This window comes from Streptopelia decaocto (genome assembly GCF_964273445.1).
Source record: "Streptopelia decaocto genome assembly, chromosome: 19".
Classification (NCBI taxonomy): domain Eukaryota; kingdom Metazoa; phylum Chordata; class Aves; order Columbiformes; family Columbidae; genus Streptopelia; species Streptopelia decaocto.
This window is the reverse complement of record NC_138674.1, coordinates 4,283,627-4,310,842: the sequence shown is the minus strand read 5'-3', so window position 1 is coordinate 4,310,842 and position 27,216 is coordinate 4,283,627. Positions and strand designations below refer to the sequence as shown.

Genomic DNA, 27,216 nt, shown 5'->3' with positions numbered 1-27,216 from the left:
GTCCTACCAGTGAGGCAGGAAAAACATCCTGGCCAGAACCTCCAGCTGCCCCGCAGGGAAGGGCCCGCCTGTCCTCTGACATGGCTCAAGCTTTCCTCATCAGACTATTAGGTAATTACTCGCATCCTGCCCACTTCCTTCCCACTCTTACCCCAATGGGGTAGACTGTGTTCTGCTGCAGCCCAGAGTTGCGTTGCCATGGGGCAAAGCAGGCAACTCCTGCGCCCGTTGATGGTTTCCAGCTCACAGGAGAAGATCTGAGGGGTCTTCCTTGTGCAATAGCCTATTTTGATTCAAATCCAGTTAGAGAAAGCTGCTTATGGATCGAGCTCCTTCTCGCGTATTTGGTACACGCAACTTAAGCTACTCTCTGCCTTGCCCCCGCTTAGTCCCGCTAAGCTGGAGGCAAAGCAGTGGATTTCTTTCTGGTTCGGGTGCCAAGGAAACTATTTCCAAACCATTCCCTGCGCCACGTTTGCTCAGCCACTTACAGATGATGCACCCAGAGCCCTCCAGTCCAATTCCCGCAGCAATGGGCGCTGGCCAACGACCCTGTGACAGGAGGGGGCGACAGATGAAACCCTGGTATGCGAGAGGCTGCTGACCTTCACCAAAGAGCCACTTACTAATACATAGCCCCTCTTGAACAAGGACAACTAGATGAAAAGCCTTGTGCTTTGTTCCAGTTAGGGACCATCGCGTTTCTTTAATGATACTGTACTTGTTTGGCAAGGGATATAAAAAGTTCCAGTTCCTTGAATCCCAACTCCTCCAGTCCGTGTCTTCTGATTCTGTGTAAGCAAGGATAGTTTGACAATTGACGGGCAGATATTTGCTTCAGGTAAACAACATGCGCCCTGTTTATAGCACGCGGTGCAAATATTTCCCCGCGTGTTTATTCTGAAATATTTGTACTGTATGGAAGGAAGTGATTGCAGAAGAAAGACACCCAAGTTATGCTCCTTTCCAAAGCACTGGTTGGAAGCAGCTGTTCGATAAGCTGCATCTTGAATCCTGCCTTAGGAGAACTGAAGCACTAGAGATGGTGAAGAACGAGGCCATACACCTACAAAGAAACATTAAAGTCATCCTGTAGGACTGGGAGAAACTTGATTCTACTTCATTAATTAAAAAAGGGATCAGCCGAAGAATAATAGGAGCGTTTTCCATCCAAATCTCGCAATGACGGAGCCAGGCAAACAGGGCTATCTCATTTGCTTACCATCATCCCAGGTGTCTGCATCTTCACAGGTCTTGCCCTTCTCTCCTTTAGTGTCTCTAAAAGCTATTTTTCCTTTTGTGTCACACTTCTCTAGAATTTTTATTGCTATTTGCAGTGCCAGGAGTCAGGAAGAAGGTATTCTAGAACCAGCCAAGCTCCTTTGCTCCTATTCCCAAATAAAATGAAAAAAAAAAATAGCATGTGCATTGATAATTTTGTGATTAATTCACCTCCGAATCAGCCTCGCTGTCTTAAATCCTAGGGATGACTTTGACCTGCATGTTAAAAATTGTTCCACAATGAACCCCACCAGATATTCTTATTGACAATTGTGTGTCACCCTCAGGCCCAGCGGCTCAGGAGACTCGCTAAGGGGTCCCTGGCATTCAGCAAATCACTTGGTTAACGAAGGCAGAATGGGAGGATTGCCTGGGGTCAAGACACAAACAGCACTGGAGACTTTCCCCAGCGGTGGGTCCCAGACACAGTCCCCCCTTTTTCCATATGGTAGAGTGAGCGCTCAGATTTGATGTAATGAGCACTGTCAGAATGAGATCAACTCCAGAGCACTATCGACTACAACCCCCTTATTCCTTTTTTATTAAGGAGCCAAGAAGGCTGTTCTGGAATGAATCGAGCTGCCACTTGGCCTTGATCTTTAATAGGGGAATTTTTCTCTTGTAGAAGCCTAAACATAAGAGCTGGAAAAGATCAGCCAGCCTTGCCACCAGAATAAATGAACCCAGGACTGCTCGCTACCTTCCCGACTGCTCCAAAGTCACCAGCTGCTTGCTCACCTCTCAGTAAAATGCAGAAGGAACATCTTGAACATCCCTGTGCACAGGGCCAAGACGTACACGGAGAGGTACACATGATGCGGACGGCAGAGTCAGCCCCGCGAGGACAAGAGGTTCTTTCTCCTTTTCCTGACTTTTATACAGCATTTCTCAACTTTTCCACCGCATGACCCTCAGTTACAAAGGAAGAGCACAGCTTCTTTCTCGCCAGCTGGAGGAAAAGGGTAAAGCTGCAGGCGTCCAACATCGACTCTGCTCCTCCGTTACATGCAGGAGGACACAAGGAATTTGGTTCTAATGGCTTTCCCCCCTTCTTTTTTTTATTATTGGTCATAGTAACTTCAGATATCACAGAATCGCAGAATGTCAGGGGTTGGAAGGGCCCTGGAAAGCTCATCCAGTGCAATCCCCCCATGGAGCAGGAACACCCAGATGAGGTTACACAGGAGGGTGTCCAGGCGGGTTGGAATGTGCTGTAACTAGCAGCAGGTTGAACCCAAGTTCAGTATCGAGGCTCATTGCACACCAGGACAAACCGCCTCCACTAACAAGTATTTAAGCTGCTGCGCATCCTCGTAGAGCAGATACAACACGTGCCTCAAGATGGCATTTCCCACACATCCTTGTGTCAGAGAAAAGCCCGGAGATCCAAGTAACTAAGAAATGTTGCAATATCAGTAAGGAAAAGGAACTTCTTTTTTTGAAGTGTGTTACACCAACAGCTATTCTGCCAATGCTGCCAGATATAACCAAGCTTTAAACACAAACCTAGTCTTTGTTTTGGTGTCAGCAATGCCTTCCAGCATTTAAAGCCTTGGCAATTTCTGTTTATTTTAATGAATGCAGTGTCACAGTTCCTGTCCTCACCTGCGCCCAGCACAAACCTGGCCAGGGGAAGGAGGGTCCAGGGATTTAAAGCAGATTGAAGCCATATTCCTGAAAGAAACAAATATCCAACAAGCTCACCTTAGATCTGAGCCCAGATAGCAATATTTAGCACTCATATAAAAACTCTATTAACATTATATATGTTTGCATTCAACCGCCTCGGGAAAATACAAAGCCCTTAGTGGCGCAAGGAGGAGACGCGAGAGTGAGAACAAGGGTTTACACCCGTGTATATTTTCTTTTACCCTTGCTCAACAAAAGGAGGAAACAGGGAAAAGGTTTGAAAGTCACTTTAGTGGTATCGTGGTGCAAAACCAGTTTAATGCGAATGAGACTGAAAGAACCTGAGTCCCTTCCAAACGTGAGACCGCGTTTGCCTGTGTGAGAAGCATCACCTGTTAGTTTAAAACTAATCTACTGACCTGGTTTTGGGAACAGAAAGAACTGTTTCAAATGGGTCATAGTTAGGAGTGAAGTATAATTTAAAACAAACAAAAAAGGTAGTTTAGGGGAAAAAAAAATGGTGGCTGTGTATAATAAATAGGATTATGTTCAAACTATTCCTTCTCTTCATTCCTTTCGCAGGAAATGAAGTGGAAACACAGCACATGCTTCAGGAGAGACCACAAGAATATCCTCTTGACAAGACACTCAGAAGATCATTTAACTGAAAAAAAAGAGCTATTTAAAAAAAAAACAAACCCAGTACTAACTTCATCTCACAAGAGGACAGAAGTTCTCAGACATAAACCACTTCAATTCATCAAAAACGGCTGAAAGCGCTTGTGATGAACAAAGCTAACAGGCCCCACCATTAGGGAAAGCCACTAATTGATAACGCCAACCAAAACCTCCTGCTTCGGTAGAAATGCTCAAGGAAAAGAGATCGTGTGACAACAGGAAATTTATTGCTGCTGGAGCTGTTATCTTATCTACTAGAAACACAAACGTTATTCAATCTGAGAGACAAGAGATTATTCACATAAAACATCAGTCTCTTTTCAAGCTACAGGGTTTGCAAGTGAATATAAAGCAAACAGAATGACAGAATCGCAGAATGTCAGGGGTTGGAAGGGCCCTGGAAAGCTCATCCAGTGCAATCCCCCCATGGAGCAGGAACACCCAGATGAGGTTACACAGGAAGGTGTCCAAGGCAGCCCTCAACCTTTACTGCTTCAACCAGCCCCTCCTTGTCAGCGAGGATGAGGTCCAGCAGTGCACCTCTCCTAGTCGGCTCCTCCACCCTTTGCATCACAAAGTTCTCGTCAAGGCACTGGAGGAACCTCCTGGACTGTGGCTGCCGGCCGAGTCGTCCTTCCAGCAAACATCAGGGAAGTTCAAATCCCCACCACAACCAGGGCCTGTGACTGTGAGGCTGCTCTCAGCTGTCTGTAGAGGCCTCATCAACTTCCTCACCCTCATCTGGCGGCCTAGAATAGACGCCCACAATAGTATCACCCTTGCCAGCCTGCCCCTTAACTTTCACCCATAGACTCTCAGCTCGCTCCTCATCCATGCCTGGACAATACTCAATACATTGTAGTTGCTCTCTCACATAAAGAGCGACTCCACCACCACGCCTGGCTGGCCTGTCTTTCCTGAAAAGGACACAGCCATCCATGACCACATCCCAGCCATGTGTGCTGTCCCACCATGTCTCCGTAATGCTTGAATATAAACCAAAACGTATCAATTTGAAGGGTAAATGAATTATTATTGAGGAGACAGAGTGGGAAACGTCTTTGTGCAAGATTGTTTTCATCTGTTGTCCATCAAAAAACATGCAGGAGACCAAACTGCAACTGCGCTCCAAGGCCAAGGGCTGAATTTGACCTGAAGATTCCAATTCAGCATTGACTTTAAAAGCATTCCTGACCACAGTGGGATAACAGCACTTGAACTTGACCCGTATCTATGGAAAGAGGGGGGAAAAAAAGCCCCAAACACACAAAACCATTTCCTGGTCGACATAAAGCTCTGAAGCTGGAGCCTGTGGTAGCCCAGGATGTGGTTATGAACCAAGAAGCAAGCGCTCCCAGATCGAATTCAGGTCTAACACGTCGTACGTTACAGACGTTTAGTGCTTTTCCATCAACACACGATGAACACGCACCTTCCAGAGCTCGGTTTCCGTTATTAGCGAGACCTTTCAAGACTCGATTTCTCATATTGCGTGGTACACAGACCCCAAATACCAGTGAAAGAAGTAAAAAATTAAATACTGTTCACTTTGTGGTTTGCTGCATCTAGACTATACCTAAAAAGATGGTTTTAAATACAGGTTTGGAGGGAAATCTCTCAAGTTCCAGAGTTTTGCCAGGTTTCCTTCAACACGCAAGATGGGCAGGAATGGAACAGCAGCTCTTTAAATCAACTCCTTCCCATTTACTCTTTCAAGGCCAACATGGAACCTTGAATTCCACCTTTTGACTCTATTTTCATTCTCTAACCAAACACTACCAAAAGAAACACAAACAGGATATTCCCAAGGCAAAATTCTCTTGGATTAAAACTCGACGGCTCATATTCTTCGCCAAGGGAATCTCATCCCCCTGGTTTGGCAGCACTCGCTGTATTTACAAAACCCCTTTGCGTGTCCACTCTCAGATGCACATCCATTAAATAGGAAAACAAGTCAGTTGTTTCTGGTATTAACTCTCTGTAAATACTACTACAGAGCCAATGGGAACTTCTAACTTGTGCTGGCAGAGCATTTGCCCGCGGGACTGAGCAGTCAGTAAACACACGGGGTTCAAAAGAGCAAAAGTGGGGAGAAAAGCAGCCAAACACTGCGTTTACTAATAGGACAGTCAAATATTAGTGGCAGTTGGGAAGAAAGTAGGGGTTTGGTTTTCTTTTTTCAAGTAGGCCTTGAAAAAGAGTTCACAGATCCTAGTTGCACCAACTCTTCGAGTAAATAAGTGGTATTAATTAATCCTAAAACTGAAGTTACCTGAAAGTAACTCTGCAGCTGCTGCAGATAAAGAATCCAGGTCAAGGCTGCAGCGTAGAACTGTGGATACCACAGCAGAGAGGCAGCAATCGCCATTAATTACCTGGTACATTTAAAAAGAAAAGGGAGTAATGTCATAAGTGCATTATTAAACCACCCTGTTCCAGAAGCCTGGAGCATCACTGTCCAGCAGCAAACACACCTGTCTTACAATCATCTGATTTTAACCACACTATGGGATAAAATAAACTGAATCTGCAGTTTAGGGCTGTGGATAAGGGCACGAGATTTTGTGTTGGGCAACAGAGATGGGATTTCAGAGAGAACCCAGAACAACCTCTGCAAACAAATCCATTAACCATCTTATGCTGGAACTGGGGGCAACGGCAACTTGGTCTCCTGTCCAGTTGTACCGAGCCCAGTTGAGGTGCTGCTGAACGGGGACAAGCCCGAGAGGTCCTAAAATTACTCGCTCAATAAAGTCATGTGTGTGTTTTGCCACACCAAGGCCCTTCAGATCCCAGAAGCGGCTTCGTCCTAAACCCTGTTAGAAACAAACATTTTCAGGTGAAGCACAACTGCAGGTTTTAAAACACAGGCGTACGCACAAGCAAAACCCCAACGTAATGAGAATATTATTGTGGGATTTACGACGCTGACAGCCGCCCCCTGCTGGCCCAACGAAGCGACAGGGACCAGGGGACAGCAAGGACCCAAAAAATGAGTGAACACTCATAAAACGGCGGTGTGGTCGCTGTTGTACAACACTGCAACTGAGATTCTGCAGGAGATTGGGCGAAATCTGCTACAATCGATTTCTTACAAGCACAAACTTGCAACATGTTGAGGAAACGACCTGTACCTGCGACAACTCACCTGCATTCGAAATGACAACCAGTTCACGAGGGTTTAGTGCGGTCCTGAGGAACGGGGTTGTTCTCTTTGATACGATACCCACAAAGAAGAGGCTGCATGTTTACTGGCATTGCTGGGACACGGTGAACCAGAATTGCTGAGGGAAAGCTCTGGGAGGGGAGTGGGATGTGTAAAAGGCTTTGTCCTTCCTCATCGTCAGTTTTTATAATTGATTTTGAACCTTAAAACCTCGAAAAACCTCAGAGAAGCGCCTATGAAACCGATGACTGTGATCTCTATAGGCAATATGACTTAATTCTTTAGTTTTTCCCTCCAACGCACTGGTAGTAACAGGAAGGTCACACTTGCCAAACTGTTCTGGCCAAAACCTGATTTACCCTCGTCAGGCAAAGGCCGAACTCTGCAAAAAAATGAATCCATCAGCATCCAAGACGAACACGTTTTCACATCTCACATCCACAAAACAAAAAGCGACCGCAGAAAGAGTAATACCTTGAAACAGCAAAAAACTACACAACTCACGTTTATGGGTTATAAAAGCCCTTTTATAAAGCCATTTTTAAACAAAACCAAAAAGTTTACAAAAGAAAATAAAAGATACAGAAGAATGAGTTGCTTAATATATTCCAAAAAGGAGAAAAATAAAAGAGGGGACACAATTCCAACATGCTGAACAATAAAGGGTTCTTTTTCCTTGTGTTTTCTTTTAATACAAAATACAAGCGAAGGATACACATACTTAAAACAGAGCTCAGGAGCAGGTATGCAGTCCTGGGAACCCTTCCATAAAAGCAAAGCAGGGTTTTGTTATTTTTTCTTTCTTTGCAGGTACATACAGAGACTGGAATATGTAAAATTAAGTAGCACAAAAGACCATCACACAATTCTACCAATGAATGTTGCATCTATAAATTCACGAACATGGTCAACAGTCATGTTCACTTCAACCCCTTAAAAAAAAAGTGTTGTTTTTTATTTTAAATAAAACGTTAATGTTACATTCAGACTTAACTCCTAGTACCATGTGGCAGACCTTGGTATTGCAAGAGTCGCCAACTGTACGGGGTCCGGTCTGCACGCACCCCCTGACCACACCGGGTGCAGCCGCTCCTTTTTCTGTCTGCTCTTGAGATTCAAACCAAATAAAAATTAAAAATAACTAAAGGGATGGGAAGGGGAACTGCAAAAAGCCTGATTTGTAGAAAAGCTCAACAGGGGATTGCAAATATTCAAGACAAAGATTCGTTGCATACCATATAACGATGCCTTGCTGATAGCCAAAGGCCCCAAGGCCCTACCTGGAGTCTCCTCCTCTACCTTCAAAGCGATTATTCAGGGTTTGCTGTGACACGATGTTCACGGTTAAACAAAAATTATGTAGCTCTTATTTACAATTTGTTTTTTGTTTGTTAACAATTGCTTCTGCAGAAAAAAAAAAAAAAGAAATATAACTCACAAATCTTCAGAACACAAAGGGAATCAGATGTCAGACACTCCCATGCGCGCACTCACACCCGCGCACTCACACACAAAATACTTCAGGGGCTTTTACACACATTATTCTGGCTTAAGCTGATTGAGTTATTTCTCCATTCCCACCCACTCCCCCTCCCAAAATATATATATAAAAAACCCTTGCCCCAATATACAAAGCATATGCACAACGGTGTGTTTTGCAGTCACACTGAGCATGCTCCGGCCGATGGACCCGCGGGATTCACCGCGGGGAGGGGGGCACAGAGTCTAGAGAGTCCTTCCACTAGTGGTTGAAACCAGAGTCAGCACGTGGCGAGAACTCCGCTAGACTTGGAAATATCGTGGTTTGTTTTGAATAGAAAGAGGTCAATGGAAAGACATTCAAATGCCAGTCACCTAGTGAAGTCTAAAAGGAGGATACACGCGGTTTGGGGAGTTCTCGAAAGGACACTGTCACCTTTCCGAGCTCACCTTGGACAGTAAGAACAGGATAATTAGTTTTGCTTCCTAGTTTCATGAGCAGAACTTGTATTTAAACCTCCCCAAACCGTAGGAAAAATATTCAAAGCTCCGGGAAAGTTTTCCGTTTGATCATATACATATAGAATATATAATTTCCACATATAGATGTGACCCCCCCCCCACCCCAAACTAACAAATCCTATACGCCAGCAACTATTTTGTGACAGTGTCCCTTTAAACATCCATCTGCTTACATTTCCATATCCTTCCTCCCCCAACAGATGAACATCCACTTCTCAGCTATTCAACTCATGGATCAGTTTGTAGTTTTTAAGAACCATGTGTTCAACAATATGATCTGTTATAAAAATAAACACTTCACAAACAAATTACATAAAGCAAAGCACCAGTTTCTACAGCTCAAAAAGCTTCCAGCATGATACAGTTTTACTTCCCTCCCTCCTTAACCTGGGTGCCTCAGTGACTATTGTACCTTTGTGACCATCACCAGAGGAAGGGTTAAAAGAAAAAAAAAGAAAAATAAAAAGAAAAAAAGGAATTCAAGTGCATCTTTTGCCACTGCCCTGGTGGTTCAGCACCTGGGGACGGAGCCCATGGGCTCCCAAGTGTCCCCAGCACGGTCCCCTGGGCTGTGCTGCTCCTCTCCCCGCGCTCTGCTGCTCGGATGAAGTTAAAACTAAATTAAAAGCTCCTTGCTAAGTCTTGCTCTCACCCACAGTCCATTCTGAAACCCGGTTAGCTCGACGTGTTTGGCTTTCTCACGCTGATCAAACAGAAACTGAAGTAAATCATCTTTAGGGTGGAATTCCAACTGAAATTGCAGATTTTTAACCGCTCAAGCCTTGCGGTCAGTTCAATTAACTACTGGCATATAACTGCGAAAAGGAACGTGGCGGTGTGCATTCTGAAACAGGATATATAACTGAAGTTGCTTATGAACTAACATTAAGGGTAAGACCAGAGCACTAGATGAACTGAACTTGGGAATAAATCAATTTACCTCTCTGAAAAGGATCCAAAGCTACAGCTGTGTAACAGGAGACAATCTTTTCAAAGCCTTCTTCTGCGACTGAAACTTTCTGCTCCATGAAGAACTATTCATGCTCCCAAAGAAAGGCATTTTTACAGCTTTCCTTCAAGAAATCAGAATGCTTAATACAAATTAATTTAAAAAGACGTTTTAAGATGTTAAGCCTGATATTACTGAAAAATATGTACTAAAAAAAAAAAATGTATTAAGCTTCACTATTTTCTTCTATCTGTAAAAATGTAAACTGTGCCATTTCTAAGAGTCACCAAGAGACCGTTAGGGCTTAGTGTTTGCACAAATCAGCAAAACAGTAAAATATAGAAAAAGTTACAAAATCCCAGAAGTAGCAGAGGATGTACATAGTGTTTGGGTTGTGACAAACTCCCAGATAAGCATTACGCAGCCTGTCACAGCCACGAGAGATGAACATGTGAGAAAGCAGAACCGGTTTGTAAGATCAAGGGCCAAAATTGCCAAGCATGAAATAATCCAGCCCAAAAGCTGCACTGAGAACAACAGGAATAGATTTTTCACAGCCTTAACTTTAGTTTGTTAGAACGTGGCTGTTTCTTTTGCGATGTTACCCAAGAAGCTCTGGAAGGGATGCAAGAGACTCTGCTCTCCCACAGGGGGAAGGTGGGAAGAGCTGTGGGAGAGGAGAGGGGACGACATTTGCTTCTTTCTCAACAACTCTGAGAACTTCACTCCAGCCTTAAGCTGTTCTGCAAAATTAAACCACTTTAAAAATAAAAAGATTTACAATGGAAACACCGATCATCTTTATTGTAACGGCAACAGTAGTTTCATTAGAGTAAAGAATGTTAGAGAACTTGAATTTTTATAAGCCAAGGTACTTTACCAGCCTCAATAAAATCCATGGCTATGAATCACACAAGACAATCACTCGGCTGTTATATGAATATTCTGTTCCACATTTTAGGCTCCACACTGTGCTCAACATCCTCAAGCTCCCTGTGTCACTCAGCCAAGTGTCCTTCCTGGTCATATTAGTGTATCATATCTAAAGCTCTTGAAATCCAAACAGGATTAGAGATCTGGTAGCATGTGCACCACCTAATTAGCTGCCTTATGTTACCTTCGAGAGGCTGGTTACAAAATGTGTAGTTCTGTGATCAAAAAAAAAAAATGCAAAGTTTGCAAGCTATAAAACAACCGTGAGCAACATACAGAAAGCACAAAGGGTTTAAGGAGAAAAGAAAAAAAAATGGAAAGTCCAGTTTTCAATATTTCCACCAAGAAATATGGCAGCAACCTCTGTATTAGGGTTTGAAAAGCAAGGCTTGTGTATCTTTAATTAAAGTTTAAAAAAAAAAAAAAGGGATATGGCTGCTTTGATAAAAACACATTAAAATGCCACCACGCATATCTCTGGTGTCTTGCATTTCAGGGATATCCTGCTTTTCTATTCTAAAACGACAGCCCTGCTACGCCGCTTCCAAACTGCGCCTCCTCCCAGCGTCACCCTTTACCGCTGGTCCCCACTCAGCACTTCTCGGGCTCAGGGAGTAGAATGATGGCCCAAAAATCAGAGGCAGAGCCGTGGATGCGGGAGCAGAACCCTGGCCCAAAAATGAGAGGCAGAGCCGTGCATGCGGGAGCAGAACCCCCGCCGTGTGAGATGGGAGGATGATTAACGGAAGCGGTCTCGGGGTGACGTTCCCCAGCGCTGGGACTGCGGAGGCCGAGAGGCCACGGAGCCTTTCTGAGCACAGACCGAGGGAGAGAAGAGAAACACTTAAGCGTGACTCATGGGATCCGAGACTGACCAGAGCATTACAGGAATCCTTTGCTTCACATTTATAAAAGGACATCCCTCACCCCAAAAGCTGAAGAATTACATTTTATACTAACCCGTTCATTCTTTTTTTTTTTCCTTGGGAAAGTTTCAAAGGCATTGTCCACAATATCAAATGGAAACCACTGTTTGAAAAATTGTTTTTGATTTCTGCTCCCTATTCTGCCCATCTATAGCCAACTTTGGAAGAAATAAAGTTAATGGATGGGAGAAGCTTGTAGGTTGTGTATCTGAATCTGTATAGAATGAACTGCGACGTGCCTAAAGCAGAACAGCATTCTATCCAAAGACAAACGAGCTCGCAACCTATTCAAATGCAGAACTCTTACCAACACTGAGAAATCTATGCTAATTAATGATTTGTAAGTATGGTTTCCACATATCAGTCTTAAACCTTATTGCTTCGCAACTGCATTATCCCTTGAAAAAAATATATCTTTAATGGTCTGTTAATTTGTCTTGAATGGCTTTCAGATTTGATGGGGGAGGGAGAACGGAATGGCCAACAGAGAACATTGACTTCAAAATATTACTGTATAAGGGTTTCCTCTTATTAAAAAAAGGATACACTGTATTAAACAGCTGAAAGTAAAGACAGCATTCAAAGCCCATGAGTCAAGCCACAGCCAAAACCGTGTTCTACCCCTAAGTATGTTTACTTTTCCTTTTTTTTTTTCTTTTTTTCTTTTTTTTTTTCTTTTTTTTTTTAAACAAAGATTTCCTCAACTGCCATTTAATCTTCACCAGAGGGTGCTTCATCTTCAGATCCCTCATCCCCTGATTTCTCTGGTGGAGGGCTGGCTGATTTTTTCTTTTCTGGAGGACTTTCAGGCTCTTCATCCTCTTCTTTGGGGGACGGGGTCTTTTCTTTTGTTGGCTTGGAAGCTGTGGGGCGCCCTGCCTTCCCTTTGCCTTTCACTGGACTGGGGGTCACTGAAAGGAAGAAAAAGCTTTTTAAAGTTGTGATCAGCAAAGACATAAAAAGTCATTTGGCTTTAAACAAACAGGATTTACATGGCATTTCAGTAGCACGTTTCATTTGGCTTTGACTATCACAGAACCACGCAGAATCCCAGAATGTCAGGGGTTGGAAGGGACCTGGAAAGCTCATCCAGTGCAATCCCCCCATGGAGCAGGAACACCCAGATGAGGTTACACAGGAAGGTGTCCAGGCGGGTTGGAATGTCTGCAGAGAAGGAGACTCCACAACCCCCCTGGGCAGCTGGGCCAGGCTCTGCCACCTCACCACGAAGAAGTTTCTTCTCAAATTTAAGTGGAACCTTTTGTGTTCCAGTTTGTACCCATTACCCCTTGTCCTATCACTGGCTGTCACCGAGAAGAGCCTGGCTCCATCCTCCTGACACTCACCCTTTAGATATCTGTAAACATTAATGAGGTCAGCCCTCAGTCTCCTCCAAGCTCTCCTCTTCCACTTGAGCACGCCTAACAGTTCCCTGTTTAACCACGCAGGTCTCCTGGCTCCCATCCTTGACTTCCTACGTGTCGGGATGCTCTGATCTTGTGCCCGGTAGAAACAGACCCTTAACACTAACCAACTATCTATACCACACAAATGGTGGGTTTTGCACTCTGTATTAGTTCAGTTGAACTGAAAGTTAGTTATTAAGATTTTAAATATATGTAATTGCAAGTCCTAAATAATTGCTGGATATGATATCATAAACTAACATAGCCACCCTCTTGTCAAACCAGCACATATGTTGCTATTACGATTTTAGATTTCCTGCAGAAACGCAGCAAATTTTCCTTTTGTTCTTGTTTCTCCGCATTCCTCTACCCTGGAAACAGCACAGAGTCCACGAGCTCAAATCAAAGCCCCAAATTACATTATTTGACCACAACACAGAAAGTCAGACCACAGCATCTCAATAGGGCAGGTTTTGCAATCTATGCACTTTTTGCCGATGAGACAGATACCAACTCCATCTCTTAATTAAGAATTAAAATGACCTTATTATTCCATAGCACTGCTTGAAATCATGGCAAGTTTCATGAATTAGGCTATGTGGATATCTACTAACTCCTGAGATTTCCACCGAGTCTTCTACAGCAGAAAAAGAAAATACCAGCCTGTAAAACAAACTGCATAACTTCATTTGCATAGACTCACCTGTAGCCTTTAGCCTGGGCTTCGGCATTTTCTTTTCTTTCCTCTCTGGCTTGGATTTCTTGGAGACCTTTTTATTTTTCTTTTTTGAACTGCCATAGTCACTATCATCGTCATCTTCCATGAGGAAGTCTTCATCGCTTCCTGAATCTGCTGAAAACACAAAGCAATTTAAGTCTCCTGGCTGCCTTCCTTGACTTCCTATGTGTCGGGATGCTCTGATCTTGTGCCCAGTAGAAACAGTCCCTGAACACTAACCAACTATCTTGGGCCCCTTTACCTTCAAGCAGCCTTGCCTATGGGATTTCCCCCAGCAATTGCCTGAAAAGGCCAAAGTTTGCCCTGCTGAAATCCAGGGTTGCAATTCTGCTTGCTGTCCTGCTCCTGCCACATGAGATCCTGAACTCCACCATCTCGTGGTCGCTGCAACCAAGGCAGCCCTCAACCTTTACTGCTTCAACCAGACCCTTGTCAGTGAGGATGAGGTCCAGCAGTGCACCTCTCCTAGTCGGCTCCTCCACCTTTTGCATCACAAAGTTCTCGTCAAGGCACTGGAGGAACCTCCGGGACTGTGTGGTTGGTCGGCTGAGTCGTCCTTCCAGCAAACATCAGGGAAGTTCAAATCCCCCATCACAACCAGGGCCTGTGATTGTAAGGCTGCTCTCAGCTGTCTGTAGAGGCCTCAGCAACTTCCTCACCCTGATCTGGTGGTCTATAATAAATGCCCACAATAGTATCACCCATCTCTTCTTATGAAACAAACTTTGGTCAACAAAGGATAAAGTACTTTTACATCACCTGACAGCAGAATCAGTGCCTCAAAACCAATGGGATAGTAAGAGACAGCAAAAAGCATTAAGAACTTTACAAGAATCCTCTAGGGCTACTTACAAAGCCACACATCTTTGCTGCGAACTTCAAATAAAAATTCTAGATGTGAAAAATGTAAGCTGGGTCTGTTGGACAGATACGCAGCATTAAATAATTTACCCAACTTTTTACAATCCCATTTACTCACTCTCCTGGAACTGTGCCTCATCATCCTCTTGTTCTTCCTCCTCACTACCCACATCATCCATAAGCATCTCTCGTTGTTTCGAAGCTGCTTTGGACGCTGCCTGCCGTTGCTGACGCACATTTTTGTGGTCTTCTTTCTCGTCCTCACTGTCCTCTGCAGCAAAAGTCACCAAGTTATAATGAAGACACAAATACAGCCCACCTAAGTGTCCTGAGGTCACACGCAGGCAAGACAAAGGTCAAGCCATTCACGAGAAAGTTAATCAGCACACTTTATTTTTTTACCTGCAGGCCTTTTCCTGGATTTGGAGGCTGCTCTCTTATTCTTGTCTGGTTTGGCCTTTTTGCCTTTTTTGCTTTTTTGAGAGCTCTCATAGTCACTGTCAGCTTTGCCATCATCTGCTCCTAAGTCATCATCTTCACTGCCAAAATCTTCATCTGCAAGGAAAAGGTAAGAATGTGAAGTTTCTTGTATCATTCTGAAATATCGATGAGAACTACAAGGAAGAGCTTAACATTCATTTATCTAGCTGTGAAGACCAACTTTATAGCAGCATCATATTATACACAAAAAGAATACATTTGCTGTCCCAAATCAGGGCAGGAAGTAAGAGCAGTAGAGGCAACATCCACCTTGAGATAAGTGTAGCAGAAAAGTGCGTGCTTCTGTAGTCAGAACAACTTCTTTCCTATGTCAAATCCTACTCCTGCAACTCTTACAAACTGGTCTTTACTTTGAAGACACACTATGTAGTTACCTGCTGAGTGTGAATCATCTTTCTTAGTCTTCACATCTTTTTCTTCTGAATCCTCACTGAAAAGGAGAGAAAGACACGGTTTAACGGTGATTTCAGTCTCTGCTATATGGAAAAGATAAATGTTCATAAAGCAAACTGAACTCTAAGCTGGGAATATGCACTTTTTCTGGACGTGAGCACATTATACTTCAGGATTACTCAGCTGTATACGTAATTATCATGGTCAGAAAGATAATGTTCAAACTCTGAATCACACACAAACTTACACTGAGTCAAGTAAACCAGCCAGGAAATAATAAGGCTGATATGAATCACGCACTTCATTCTGAAACCTACCAATAAACCTGATGTCTTCCATTTTACAATTAGAATTTCGAATATTTATTAGTTAATGCATGGGCTGAGCCTACAACTGGAATAAAGTTTCATTCTGAATAGATTTTAGTCATCACTTATCTTTATGTCATTAGTCAATTGACTTAACAGGTATTGGGGCAACCATGTGCTGACCATACTTCTTGTAAAAAGGAAGACTCTACAGGACAGACTTCCCCTATTCAATAGGGCATTTCACACAATTTGGTTGTCAAAACAAGTTACTTTGTTTCTGAATTAGACAAAACAGGAACTGGGAAACAAAGAACCACAACACTAAGAAAGGGCCCCTGCTCCTACCTGCCACTGTACCTCCCATTCCATCTTTAACCACAGGAATGCTCTGAGCATATGAGAAAACCCACGGATGAAACGCATCTCGCCACTAACCTACCTGGATAATTGCATTAGTTGCCAATTTTTGTAACTCTGATCATATTCCCTCCCATTCCAACTGTCTAGCTCTGGAAAGCTATTTTAATAACTAAGTACTAGTGACAAGTACTTTACACATGATTTCTCTGTCTCCTCAAATAAGAAAGAACCCCCTCAATGTCTGAGCTGGTTATGCAAGCTTTGTGACCCAGAGCTCTCTACCTTACACTGCACACCTTGAATTCCACTTACAATCGTTCCTCTTAGAAGATACTGCTCCCCACACACAGGACAAGCTTTGGAGACATGTTCGTAACAGATGAAGTGCTTCTTTTACCTGTCCTCCTGAGAATTCTTCCCAGATCGCCTCTTATTTTTAGCCTCCCGGGGAGATGAGCGGATTTTCTTGGATGGGGGACCTGAATCTCTTCCATAATCTTCATCTGGACGGGACAGTACAAAATGGTTTTGAATCAAACTCCTAGTTCCCAGCAAACTGACTTCCTCAGCTATAACTTAAACTGACCATTTCATGCACATCAAAAAGAAGCCCTTCAAAAAAGAAAAAGATCACAAAGCTTCAAACAAAACTTTATAGAAGCAAAGTCCTGTCAAACTAGCGATTTATCTTTTCTTCTGCCAACACCACAAGAAAAATGCCGCACACAATCAAGTCTGGCACAGGAGTATTAGGAAACATATAGAAAGCCTCAGAGGAGGACACAGTATCTTAATTTTACAGATAGTCAGAAACAGACTTATTATGTAAACCTATTAGAAGTTAACATCCATACATATCCTACATGCTTCTAACAAACACCTTATTTACTTATTCACTCAGTTCCTGAGATCAGCTGATCGGAGCAGCTTGGCAGGTCCCGATTAGGCGAAATCTTCGAGGTACAGAGAAGCTTTTTAGCTGCAGCAGCGGGTATGGTAACTCGTGCACCAGGGTGTAGAGGTTGTCACCTATTGCCATGTCTCCTACTGTTGCCAACCATGGTCTCGACCAGAAAGAGAGCTTGTCTGAAGAAGACTGTAGCAACTCAGACTGTCTGCTCTGAACTGTGGCTGTTCAGGTTTCTGGCTGCAGGGAATGCCAGAGCCTGCTGCTGCCAGATGACGATGGCAGCATCCCACCTGTGTGAGGTGTGAGCAGGTGCAAGATCTGCTCTACAAGGTTGCAAAGGTTAAGGAGGAGATTGAGATGCTGAGGACCATCAGGGAATGTGAAAAGGAAATCGACTGGTGGAGTAACTCCCTGGCATGCCACTCAGAGAGGCTCCAGGGGGATACCCCCAGAAGGTGATGAACCCCTCGCCCTGTCAGGCAGAGGGAGAAGACCTGAGACAACCCCTGCCCTGTCACTGTCGGGCAGAGGTGGGAGACAGAAAAGATGATGAGGGTTGGAAGCTAGTTCCAGTTTGGGGCTGTGGGTAACCCCCCTCCCTACCTGCTTTGCTTCCCCAGGTGCCCCTCCGTAATAGGTTTGTGGCCCTGGATCTTGAAGAGGAGGTAGGTGAGGATGTGGTGCAAGGCCCACCTACGAGGTCACATAGAAAGAGGCAGTTGACCCCATGCCTCAAGACCGCCTCAGATAAGAAAGAAAGAAGGGTAATTATAGTAGGCAATTCCCTTCTGAGAGGGACGGAGGGCCCAATCTGCAGAGTTGACCCTCATCGTAGGGAAGTGTACAGTCTACCTGGGGCCCAGATCAGGGACATCACCAGGACGCTTCCCAACCTGGTGCACGCAACAGACTACTACCCACTGCTGATCTTCCAGACAGATGGGGAGGAAGCTGCATCCCGCAGTCTGACGGGAATGAAAAAAGATTTCAAGGCCTTGGGACGGATGGTAAAAGAGTCTGGGGCTCGAGTGATTTTCTCTTCCCTCCTTCCAGTTTTGGGTGATGATATGGGAGGGAATAGAAAAATTCAGTCTGTAAACAACTGGCTACAGGACTAGTGCTGCAGGAGGGCTTAGGGTTCTTCAGTAACAGATGGTTTTACAAGACACGAGTCCAAAAAGTGATACGTGGGAAAGGTTCATCTCACAGGGGCAAAAGGATGCTGGGACAGGAATTAGCAGGACTCATTTGGAGAGCTTTAAACTAGACTCAAAAGGAGATGGGGTGGTAGCTGGGCTTGCATCAGTAGGGCATCACTCTAGAGTTCATGAAGGCTGGGAGGCCTCCCACACCCCTGGGGTGAAATGGGTGTGCTCAGCTCGCTCTCTGAAATGCCTGCGCACCAATGTGTGCAGCACGGGGAATAAGCAGGAGTTAGAAACCTGTGTTAGGGCAGGAGATTATGACCTGGTGGCAATTCCAGAGACATGGTGGGACAGCACACATGGCTGGAATGTGGTCATGGATGGCTGTGTCCTTTTCAGGAAAGACAGGCCAGCCAGGCGTGGTGGTGGAGTTGCTCTTTATGTGAGAGAGCAACTACAATGTATTGAGTATTGTCCAGGCATGGATGAGGAGCGAGTTGAGAGTCTATGGGTGAAAGTTAAGGGGCAGGCTGGCAAGGGTGATACTATTGTATTGACTTATGATGGGAAGAAGTATGTCAATATATAGCAGATTACAGTGTAACTTTTTACAACTATTACACAATATCTTATACAATCGTAGTAACAGTACTGCAATTAAAAACTATGCATATTTGTTTCCATTAATTATCAATGCAACCCCACTTAGCAAACAGTAGCAGTATGTCTGTTTTCTAAGAACACAAACCATTTTCCATATGGCTTCCAGAAATATTTTGTTAATTCACACGGAACACACAAAGAGGTTCGGTTTTTTTTTTTTAGATGCAATTCACAAAAATACCCAACATTATGGGATTAAGAAGACTGCACTCAAACAAATGGAAAACATATTTTACTGTAGAAAAAAGTAGCATCAGGGATATTCTGCCACAGTACATAACATAGACCAAGGAAGAAGACAGTTGCTGCCAACAGCCTCAAGGCCCTAAAACAATACAAGTGGTAAATAATAGGATTTCTATCACCATTGTTTGTTTAATGCAAAACATATGAGAATCATTATATTTTCAAATACTTATTAACAGTTCTGAGACTATGAAGAGCAGAAACTCCTTAGAATTTAACTTAAAGATATGACTAGAAGCAAAACAATTAACATGCAGAGCAATAAATGAACTGCTCTAGCCCAAGAATATTACGTTGTTAAGAAAAAAGTTATTTACCAGCATCATCCGATTCCTGAAACTGGGAGTAATCGACCACCTTCCTGTTCCTGTTAAAAAGGAGGGGGGGGAAAATATTAGCAACTCAGCCTCAGAGATACAAAAGCTTTCTTCAAGTAACAAGAAATTCCATATCCTCACTTGCAGGGCAGGATCTGTAGCCCCAAAACATCCACGGAAGACACTCATAAATAAGCCACCTATACCTCTGAAGTCAGCAATAAACACACACTACACTCTAGCATTTTCCTAAAGAGCTACAGTAATAGACTTCATTATGTTATCAGAATATGAAAGTGCTTTTTGATAAACAGAGCTCTCTTACGGCTCATGAGCGCAGTGAGGAAGAGCCATCTTAACCTACCCTGCGTGGTTCTTTCATTACAACTCCCCATCTATCATCATTACAACTAGACTGGTGACAGCACTATTTTAAAGCGTTATCTGTACCTTGAAATTAAAGACACATTTAAAGAACACATCAGCCTGAACTTTAAGCCAGAGACTCCCCTAATGACCTGTCTCAAAGCTGTGATATTTAAGGCAAGGATTCCAGGTATAAAACAAGTACACAAGTATTCTCATGAATCAGATAAACATTTCCTAACTGCTCTTTTTTTAAATTCCTGCTTCTCCTGGCTCCATGTCATCATGCTTGCTCTCACATCTTCTCCTGGATATTTTTCCTTTCCCATGGTTCCCTGTTTCTAAAATATCTTAAGATTTTTCATCAGGAGCTTTCTCAATTAGTTCCTTTGATGCTCTAACATGACGTATAGTCACACCAAGGGAAGAAGATTTGCATTTCACCCAATTGATTTTTTTGGGCACGGACCCATCCTCATCAGCACCTTTACAATCTCAAGCCAACGATAAACCTCATTTTGCAGTAATTGTCCCATCAACTCACTTTTACAGCTACAAAAATCAGGCAAGCGCCAGAGGAAGTGACTGACCCAGCACCACAGACTTGAGAAGCCAACACAAGTCCCATCCCATGCAGGAACCACAAAGTCCTTCCAAATCCTGCACTGCTGTGTTTCACATTCAGTTCTCCTAACCCAACAGCACTTCTTGATTAATATCATGCATTGCTGATAAGATTGTTTAGTTGAAATGTACCCCAAAAGTCACTGTTGCACTCTGGCTGTTGAGCCATTTGAAATCAATTATAAATCACCCTCCTGTACTTCTATTTGTAGCTTACAGCAGCAGCCTCTTGAAAAACTCCAAAAAAACCCATCCAGCCCATCAACCAAACAAATGAACAAAAAAAAAACACCAAGGAAACAAAAGGAAGTCGAGAGCAGACATTAGATTTCTACAGGTTGAATCCCATGCAAACTTCAGAGTACGCATGAGCGGAACCAAGTACAATGTGCTACGGAGCACGGCCTGCTCACTCACTGTCCAAATACGCTTAAATACAAATGCAGGAATGCAACTTCTTTACAATAAAACACAACAATTTGGGCTCTCGTTACCTGGTGAGCAGGAGTACTGACATTTGTATCAAAAAAAACCAAAATCATCATGGCACAGCACAGGAGAGAAGGCTGTTTGGCTTCCTTTATGTTATTTTGCAGGGCAAAGGGAAGGGTGGAGGAAAGAAGGAAATATCTTCAGTAACAGCAGTGTAGGTATTAAAGAAACTTGCAAGTGTTCCCAACAGAACCAAAGCAGATCACGAGGGCAGAAACATCAAACAAACTGCTCCTGCATCTGCCATTCTCCTCGCGCTCTATTCATCGTTCATCCCAATTAGATCAACGTATGTTTTCCTTTGGAGTTGTCAACAGTGCTGATGTGCAATGCTTAATAACTACAAGTTTGCAGAGAGAGATTGCATCTTTTATTACACCAAGGTGATAAAAACAAAGCAGATAAGCTCACTGGAATTATGAGCCAGAAAAAAATACTGCTGGTTTTGTCAAACAGTATCTCTTTGCCACTAGCAAAAACTGGAAGATGTTAAGGCAAGCAACCAGACATAAAAACAAGCTATTTGTTAAGTTTCTTTAGACGGAGCATAAAAAGACAGCCTAGTAAACATCTGGGATGCATATTGTTTAAAATATGCACCGGAATTTTAAGATAACTTACTTAGTAATTCAGCTTAACATTTAAAGTGCACGTGAGAAGGAACTGGGGGAGGAAAGGTATTGAGAGAGGTCCTGATAGAAGTAGTTTTTAGTAACAGCTGTCAGTCCAATATTTCTGGAACAAAGAGTAACTCATCTAGTAATTCACCAACACGTTACATCAGAAGCACTCACTTTGCAAAGTAATACCCAAGTAATTTAATACAAACTAATACTCCCGTACTTGATGCCTACCAAACTGAAACGATGAAAAACAGTATTACCATTTAAAAGGCTCACTAAATGCCTCTACAACTGAGTAAGGACTGTATAGTAACACCCCATCTTCAGCTAGGGAGGACCCTAAACCCTCAGTCTTTGTAAGTCAACAAGTCAGGATACAAACTGACATCAGTTAGAAGGTGTTTTTGTTGAAAGGGAATGCTTATATCCCCAGATATTTCCACAGGCATTAAAATCCACAGATAAGACCGAGTTAAAAAAAAAAAAAAAAAAAAAGTACTACAGAAAAGCAATGCTGGAATGAGTTTTCAAAAAGCTAGTAACTGATCTCACAGTGCGCTGAAGAGGAACGTTTAGGTCAGGCGATTACCAGTAGAAGGAACGACCTATCCTCTTATACAACATGACAAGTAAAAGGAATGACAGATTAAATGGTTACTGAGGTGTGGTTTAAGCAATATAACCCTCAAACTAAGCAACTGTGACAAAAGTTCTGGCCCATTCTTCACTGCGGCTGCTCGGTGCAGCTCTGGCACAGGCGGAGGGTCCGTTTCACTTTCTGGTTCTCAGTCCCCTTGGGAATGGATTCCTCCTTGGAGGCCAATATATCAGCAATAAATATTGCCATTAAAAGCAGCCCTTTGGTGCCTCTTTATACATAGAGAGGATATATTATAGGTATTGTTGTGCAAAACAAATACGCAATGCTAGATTTAGGCCCTGAATGAACATTCACTTATAATTATGCACCAAGACTTGAAACAATGAAGCCTAATGACAGTTATGTACCTAAAACAGGTCACTATGGCGTTAGTCTACTGAAAAATTGGCACAACTGTACTCAGACAAGACTCACCAACCAGAGGTTCCCAATTACATGGGTCATTGTTTGGGTCTGGCCTTGGTGTAACTCCAAACGTCTGTAAGACTAGGCACTGCTCATGGTATCTGCAGAATTTTTAGGGATACACATGACTTGAAACTCCATAAAACAATTCAATAGTTTATGCAGAGGCAGTTTAAGCAGCCTTGTGCCCATTCTCCATTTAAACCTAACTGCAATTGAGAAGATTTTAAAATGCGATATAGAAACGTTGTGATGCAGAGCAGGGGGAAAAAAAAAAATAAATAAACCAAAACCACAAACCAACCAACCAAACCCCAAAGCACACACAAATCAATTCTACAACCTGTGTTGTTCCTCGTATTTTGATTTTTATTGTACCTTGCTCTCTGCTTCTCTTTAAAGTTTTCAGAACAAGGATCATATCTTTTTCTTTATCTGGAAAGCATCTCTAGCTTATTCTGGACAGAACCACACATTAGTACTCAAGTTAAATGCCAGTCCCCAAGGAAATGTTGCTCCCCTCCTACCCAGAGAAGCTTTCCAGAATCACAATATTTACACTTTACATTGTCGGGTACAACACTGGCAACAAGACAAGTTATATTTAATAAATATATTTTTTCCTGCAAGTAAAATTTCAAAGGACCACCCACTGTAGCACCAATGTGAGACTGGGATTCAAGACTTACTAATAAAGAAAAATTCAGTATGTAAAGCCTGAAATAGATCAATTCAGAACTGGCTTTAATCTTAAAATGACAAAGAAAAAAAACCCTGTGATTTCTGTACTTGCTCACACAGGTTCACTTTGCAGGAGAAGAGCACCAGCAAGTGAAAGCCATCAGTGAGGAAAAGCAGAAGCAAGCTCCATCAAATTTAAAAGTCAAAATTCTCACTTAAAACACATTCATGGATGTTTTCTATAAAAAACAGTGGCTCAAAATGTTTTCTTTCATTTGTATTCCAGAACACATAAGGATATAATAGCGTAGCCACCAGCTCCAAATGCTCTTTGCAGCACTTCAGAAAAGCTTGCCATAAGACACAGGTTTAACAACTGTAGGTTCCTTTACTTTTTATTTTTTTGCCATTTTCTAACACCATCATTAAATTATTACTACTTCTCAACAACTTTAAGAAACTAATTCAACAAGCAGGCTCAGTCTGCTACCAACAAGTGAAACAGAAACTGAGGAAAGATGCTGGATTTTATTAAGTTCCTTGCTTTAGGTGTTTATTCACTAGAAACTAGCAGACAGAAACTAATTCAAAGACCACTGAATAGAGGAAAACTTTTCCAACACTAAATCTTATTCTCATGAGAAACGTTCAGACTTGCGTATTACCAACGATAAGCTATCCAGAAAAAGAAACCCATAGAACAACAGAAGAAAAAAACCACAACACAACAAACCTTACACAATTTTAAAAGTGTTTGATTTAAATCTATGAGGAGAGTTCTCCAGTCACTACCTGGTAGAGCAATATAATGTATATTTGCACTTTTTCCCCTGAAAGGAACACTAAATACAGCTGGACAGCAGATCTCTTCCTGACACGTGCCAAAAGGTTTTCTGCTGCTAACAGCCTGCTGGACTTTGGCACTTAATCGTCCCGCAGACCAGCGCCTATCAACGGAGGGCACTAGTCAGATCTTTCACAACACTGCCGCCTTTTACAGATTTTTCTTTTAAACGTTATTTTAGAAATGGTTGCTAATGCTTAATACCAGAAACCTTCAAAGCTGTACTTTTCAAGAGACGCTTTCCTTACCTGCAGCAAGAGTCCAGTGCTGGCAAGTAAATCGCCAGCAGAACGTACTCTGAAGTGTCACCCTGAGCAGCAAAGTCACATCCCCGCTGTATTTCAGAACAGTCACTGTCACTCAAGATCAGACCATGAATCCATCGAGGCCAACAAAACTTACAAAACGCCAAAGCCTGATGCTTCTGACCAGAGGATACCCAGACCTGTCAATCCACCGTTTAAACCCGGGACGATTCCCTAAGACTGGAACTCAGGGGCTTTATTTGCCCTTCCCTTTGCACGCAGGAATACGCTACTGGTCAAAAACCAATTACTTCACTAATCACTGTGCCAAACTCCCCTACTTAGCAAAGTAGTTCTAGTTTCCATTGTTTTTTTTTTAAACTCTCACGTATTAGAGATTTTACTTAAATAGAAAGGCTATCATCCATACATGTATATATGTTTTACAGCCACAATTAATTTCCTATTTATTATTCCAAAAGAACAAAAATACCCAGAATCCACACTCCAGATCAGGCTTATTTGAAATACAACCAGTTACTTAAAGTATCTTGAGAATAAAAAAAAATTGAGAGCATTTGAAAAATATCTTATGAAGCCTCTTACCTTTTCTATAAAGACAATTTAAATTACAAGTTAATACTCTTAGTACTTTGTAGAGAAAAATAAAACTACACTCCTCCCCCTCAAACTTTCAGATACATGGCAAGTTCTCTGTCCCATAGATTTGCAAAGTTATCATGGTTCAACAACATGGTTAAGATTTCCCTGCAACTCCACGCTCCAGATCCAACACTGTGTAAGACACAAACACCACGACCTACCTCCTGTGGGGAAAGCACAGCCCGTTTAGCTCAACAGCCCCCAGTTTCCTGCTCCCCGCGACATTAAATCAACCCTGTTTTGTGGGGAGGAAAAAGGGGGAAACACCAGTAGGAAACCGACACTGGGAGCGCAGGCAGCGAGAGGAAAAGGGCGTGTGTTCAGCGCTGTTCCCACCAGAAGGGGCGGCTCCTCCGAACTCCTCCCCTAAACGTGGTTTAACTCGCCTGTACAGCCCCTCTCCACCAGACCCTAGCTGGGCACACGGATCGCGGGCGGGTCCCCTCCCCCAGCCCACGCGGGCTGTTCTGCCCCCACCGTGTCCCCCCCTCTCCTGGAAGGGGCTGCGACAGAGGCGCGGGCTGGACGGCACCGCCAGCTCCGCGCCCAGCGGGTCACGGCGGATCGCCAAGATCCACTTTTCCCGTTACAAAACGCGGGGCCGCCGCACGCAGCCGCTCCCCGGGGCCCCCGCTCAGCGGGAACGCGCGGCCGCCCCCCTGCGATACCCACCGCCCGACACCACCAAATCAAAAATTAAAAATATATATCTATTAAAAGTTGTAAGGAAAATAAAATGAGAAATAGAGGAGAACGCGGCCCACGCTGCGGCCTCCCCGCCGCGCACGCTCCGCTCCCCACGGCCACGCAGCCGCCCCGCGGGAGCCCCCGCGGGAGCCCGCACCGCCCGGCCCGCCCCTCCGCGGCCCGGCCCGCCCCGCCTGGGGCTGCCCCTGCTCCGGGCACGGCCTGCGGCGAGGCCTGGCTGCGGGGCGGGCGGGAGGGCCTGCACCGCCGGGGGCCGGGCCGGGAGGAGGGGAGGAAGGAGGGAGGGAACGAGGCAGCGCTGGCGCCGCGGGTGGGAGGAGAGGCGGGAGCGGGGCCTCCGCGCTCCGCCAAGGACTCACCTGACAGGCCTGGACATTTTCCCCGGCGGTTCGGGCCCGGCCCGGGGAACGTCGCCCAGCGCTGAGGGGAAGGAGGGGGGGAAAAAAAACGGCCGCCTGGTGCGGGCTCGGCGTCGCCCGTCCCCTCCCCGGAGCGAGCGGGAGCGCTGGGCCCAGCGCCTCAGGCCGCACCTCCGGAGCCGCCTCTTTCCCCCTCAGGCGCCTCCGCCGCCGGCCCGCGCCCCGCCGCGGGAGACGCCCGCTCCTCTGCGTGGGCCGCGCGGCCCCCCCGCCCCCGGTCACCGCTCCCGGTCCCCGCTCCGCCGCCGCCGCGGTTGCCTCCGCTCGCCAATCCCCCCCGCAAAATGGTCGCGTTCGCACCGCCGAGAGGATGCGAGCGAGGGGCGGTGCAGCCTACCTCGCTGGTACCACCTCCTCCCGCGTTCATTGGCAGCGGCGGGCGGATCGCCGCACGCCATTGGCTAGTTCGAACCATCACGGCGGGCAGACCCCGCCCACTCTCCCCGCGGGGAGGGGAGGGGGGCGAGGACGCCCCACACGCTCAAGCTGCTGTGAGCGGCAGAGCGGGCCGCGCTGCCCCGCTGCCGGCAGATTCGCCACCGGCTCCCGACTGCCCCACGCCACTTCCCCGCGCTGAGGCTCTCCGTCCCGCTTCCCCAGGCTTATGTCGCCACCGCCGCTACCCCGCCCGTATTTTCCTCGGGGCGCACGGGGGCCGGTAGGCTTCTCGAGGCCCGATCCGCAGATTCGCCTCAAAGGGCCTGGCGTGGTTTTGGAGGGAAAACGCGGGGAAGCGGCGCGCGCCGCCTCACAGCCGCCCCCGGGCCGTCGAAGGCCCCGCAGCCCCGGGCCCGGCCCGCACCCCCGGCCCCGCCACCCCCCGGCCCCGCCGCCGCCTCCCGCCGCTGCCCGCCCCGCCGGCTCCACGCTGCGCCCCGCGCGGTTCCGCGCAGCCCCGTGGGCTTCAGGGTCCGGCCCCAGGCAGCTTCAAGGGTGAGGCCGAGGGGGCCCTGCGGCCCGGCCGCTCCCCTCAGATCCCCCGTGGGCTGTGCTGGGACAGGCCGTGCCCTCGAGGGGCGCCGGCCTTATCGCGGCTTAGGAAGGGAGGTTAGGGCCCGAGAGAGTGATCC

The 27,216-nt window shown here is 45.1% G+C and overlaps 2 protein-coding genes across 5 annotated transcripts in view; both read right to left on the bottom strand.

Moving 5' to 3' along the window:
• SLC45A3 (solute carrier family 45 member 3) overlaps positions 1-1,198 on the bottom strand; it is a 32,931-nt gene extending 31,733 nt beyond the window's left edge. Inside the window, exon 1 of the mRNA XM_082069457.1 lies at positions 8-1,198. The gene's annotated coding sequence lies outside the window, so the exon portion shown is untranslated. The remainder of the gene's footprint in view (positions 1-7) is intronic.
• A 6,061-nt stretch (positions 1,199-7,259) lies between these two features.
• Positions 7,260-26,454, bottom strand: NUCKS1 (nuclear casein kinase and cyclin dependent kinase substrate 1). 4 transcript variants are annotated; one of them, XR_014185728.1, is made up of 9 exons: positions 26,087-26,454; positions 19,416-19,465; positions 16,532-16,637; positions 15,445-15,500; positions 14,972-15,124; positions 14,688-14,840; positions 13,673-13,822; positions 8,929-12,474; positions 7,260-8,158 (listed from the first exon to the last, which is right to left on the bottom strand). XR_014185728.1 is itself a non-coding variant. In XM_082069400.1 (8 exons), the coding sequence occupies exons 1-8, from the start codon at positions 26,101-26,103 to the stop codon at positions 12,275-12,277; spliced, it is 885 nt and encodes a 294-aa protein (XP_081925526.1). In that variant the 5' UTR covers positions 26,104-26,454; the 3' UTR covers positions 7,260-12,274. The 4 variants fall into 4 exon arrangements, 2 of the variants coding, with proteins under 2 accessions (XP_081925526.1, XP_081925527.1); XR_014185729.1 differs by having other exon boundaries at positions 9,696-12,474; XM_082069400.1 differs by having other exon boundaries at positions 7,260-12,474.
• Positions 26,455-27,216: the final 762 nt, after the last annotated feature.

What these genes read in the sequence shown, in the direction of transcription:
- NUCKS1 (XM_082069400.1), bottom strand. An exon ending in AAGAATTCTCAGGAGGACAG is followed by an intron (nt 15,501 to 16,531) that starts GTAAAAGAAGCA and finishes TCTCCTTTTCAG; the next exon opens with TGAGGATTCAGAAGAAAAAG. An exon ending in AGATGATTCACACTCAGCAG is followed by an intron (nt 15,125 to 15,444) that starts GTAACTACATAG and finishes TTTTCCTTGCAG; the next exon opens with ATGAAGATTTTGGCAGTGAA.